The sequence below is a fragment of the Limulus polyphemus genome, unplaced genomic scaffold (genome assembly GCF_000517525.1).
Source record: "Limulus polyphemus unplaced genomic scaffold, Limulus_polyphemus-2.1.2 Scaffold4446, whole genome shotgun sequence".
Taxonomy (NCBI): domain Eukaryota; kingdom Metazoa; phylum Arthropoda; class Merostomata; order Xiphosura; family Limulidae; genus Limulus; species Limulus polyphemus.
This window is the reverse complement of record NW_013670056.1, coordinates 73,148-75,911: the sequence shown is the minus strand read 5'-3', so window position 1 is coordinate 75,911 and position 2,764 is coordinate 73,148. Positions and strand designations below refer to the sequence as shown.

Genomic DNA, 2,764 nt, shown 5'->3' with positions numbered 1-2,764 from the left:
GCCTATAACATGGGAAATCTCCTTCTCTGTAGCTTCAGCCACTCTTCTGATTAATAACTCAAACTAACGCCTATGACATGGGAAATCTCCTTCTCTGTAGCTTCAGCCACTCTTCTGATTAATAACTCAAACTAACACCTATAACATGGGAAATCTCCTTCTCTGTAGCTTCAGCCACTCTTCTGATTAATAACTCAAACTAATGTCTATAACATGGGAAATCTCCTTCTCTGTAGCTTCAGCCACTCTTTTGATTAATAACTCAAACTAATGTCTATAACATGGGAAATCTCCTTCTCTGTTGACCAAAACAGCTTTGTGTTGTAGCTTTGTGTAAAAAATTGTAAAACAAACAAACAGACACCAACAGCCTTTACTCATTACTCAACCATACTGGATGAATTTCCTTCTCAATATATAAATTTTATTTTTCATCAATTAGTGGGTAAAAAATAAGGCTTTACCAACAGTAAAGGAATCATTCTTAAACATTGAGAAAGTTAAGAAGGTTTGACTTTTTCAGCTGGGGCAGAAAAGTTTTACAGAAAATGCATCAATAATTATATTTTCTCTATCTAAAGATTAGTATATATAATCAAATTCTTACCCTCCAGGATAGTGTTAAAATAAATTCTTACTTAAAATAGCAGCTGCTTCCCCTGTAGTTACACCTCCCATGTAGCTAAAGTCGGCGTCGAACTGTACATGGCCGTTTTCCAACATGAACTCTGGAGAGTCTGGAAGAAACCAGTGTTCTTTTTGTCGAGTCTCTCTGTCAAGCACCGGGCCCCAAGCTAGGCGTCCAACCATTGGCTGAAAAATTAATTATATCACAGTTAAGACTACATGCAAAATGTAGCTAACAGATTTTAGATGGGAAAAGGAAAAACTGGTGAAAGCAAGCAGTTGATACCAGTAAGATTTTTATCAAATCTTTTTGCTTTTGTGTATTTCAGGGATGACATTTCTCATACAAATTGATCAAAACAAAAGGCTGATCAAAGTTTTTAATTTATGGCCCATCAGAAGAGTAGAGTTTGTTTGTAATTAAGCACAAAGTTACACAATGGGTTATCTGTGCTCTGCCCACCACGGGTATCGAAACCTAGATTCTAGTGTTGTAAGTCCGCAGACATACCGCTGTGCCACTGGGGAGCTTGTTTGTTTGAAGTTAAGCATAAAGTTACACAATGGGTTATCTGTGCTCTGCCCACCATGGGTATCGAAACCCGGATTCTAGCGTTGTAAGTCCGCAGACATACCGCTGTGCCACTGGGGAGCTTGTTCGTTTGTAATTAAGCACAAAGTTACACAATGGGCTATCTGTGCTCTGCCCACCACGGGTATCAAAACCCGGATTCTAGTGTTGTAAGTCCGCAGACATACCGCTGTGCCGCTTGTTTGTTTGAAGTTAAGCACAAAGCAACACAGTGGGCTATCTGTGCTCTGCCCACCACAGGTATCGAAACCTGGATTCTAGCGTTGTAAGTCTGCAGACATACTGGGGGGCAGAAGAGTAGAGAGAATATCAACAAAACATCATAATAAACTGTTCATAATATAAAATGAAAGATACCAAACAATCCCAAGTTTACATTGAGTTATTTAAATTAGTGCAGGGTTTAGATCATGTGCCACAAACTTTATCATTATAACACACCATTCAGATAAACTCCAAGGATGAGAAATATAAAATAACTTATAAATTAATTCATAAGCAAAATTTGAAAGAATAAGTAGAAGCAAAATAACTAGCTTATTTATACAACTTGTCACATTATTTACAATACATGATAAAATCAGACATATTGAGAAGTTAGGAAATTCACTCAAAAGTATTATTAAAAACACAACCGTTTCAAAGTTTTAGTGTCAAGTCATTTTCTGGATGTATAAACTGATGTACATTAGCAGTGACATCTGTTGGAGAAAGTCAGTAACACACTCATAACATTCAAATGGTTTTACAAACCTCAAGTTTAGAGTTGGAAAAATCAGAAACACTTCGACTTTGTACACATTCTACAAGTTTTGAAGGAGAACTTGAAGTACAACCTAATTTATCACCAAGGATGAGTGTGTTGTTGATGAGGTGTAGTGGATCCAAGATGACTGCCCAATCAGCAACAGCTGATCCACTTTGTGCAATAACCCTTTTCACTTTTTCTTTAAAACAAGTAAACATAAGAACATTTTTGTGATCATAAATTTTCTTCAAGATTTTTGAAATGTCATTAATTTAAATTATCTACTAATATGTAGAAATACAAGTTAAAAACAAGGAAGAAAATGAAAAAATATCTATTGTGAAACAAGCAGTAACTTGGTAGATTTTACATTAAAATGTTTCCAGCTTGATATTTGTAACCTTGATAATGTTTAAACCTTTTCCATGAAATCCTATCCATAAAATACTTAAAAAAGCTAGCCTCAAAATTAACTAAAACAATAGATCTTCAGGTTCCTTTTTAAAAAGATAGCCTCAAAAATCACTAGAACAATAGATCTTCATGTTCTTTTTAAAAAGCTAACCTCAAAATTCACTAAAAAAAAGATCTTCATGTTTTTTAAAAAGCTAGCCTCAAAATTCATTAAAACAATAGATCTTTATGTTCTTTTTAAAACGCTAGCCTCAAAATTAACTAAAACAATATATCTTTATGTTCTTTTTAAAAAGCTAGCCTCAAAATTCATTAAAACAATAGATCTTCAGGTTCCTTTTTAAAAAGATAGCCTCAAAATTAACTAAAACAATAGATCTTTA

The 2,764-nt window shown here is 34.4% G+C and overlaps 1 protein-coding gene across 1 annotated transcript in view; it reads right to left on the bottom strand.

The window, feature by feature from the left end:
* Nucleotides 1–2,764, bottom strand: part of LOC106471159 (cholinesterase-like) — a 26,800-nt gene that overhangs the window by 5,626 nt on the left and 18,410 nt on the right. The window contains exons 5-6 of the mRNA XM_022399774.1: nucleotides 1,973–2,166; nucleotides 629–813 (exon numbers count right to left, since the gene is read on the bottom strand). Coding sequence (XP_022255482.1) covers nucleotides 629–813; nucleotides 1,973–2,166 — 379 coding nt within the window. The remainder of the gene's footprint in view (nucleotides 1–628; nucleotides 814–1,972; nucleotides 2,167–2,764) is intronic.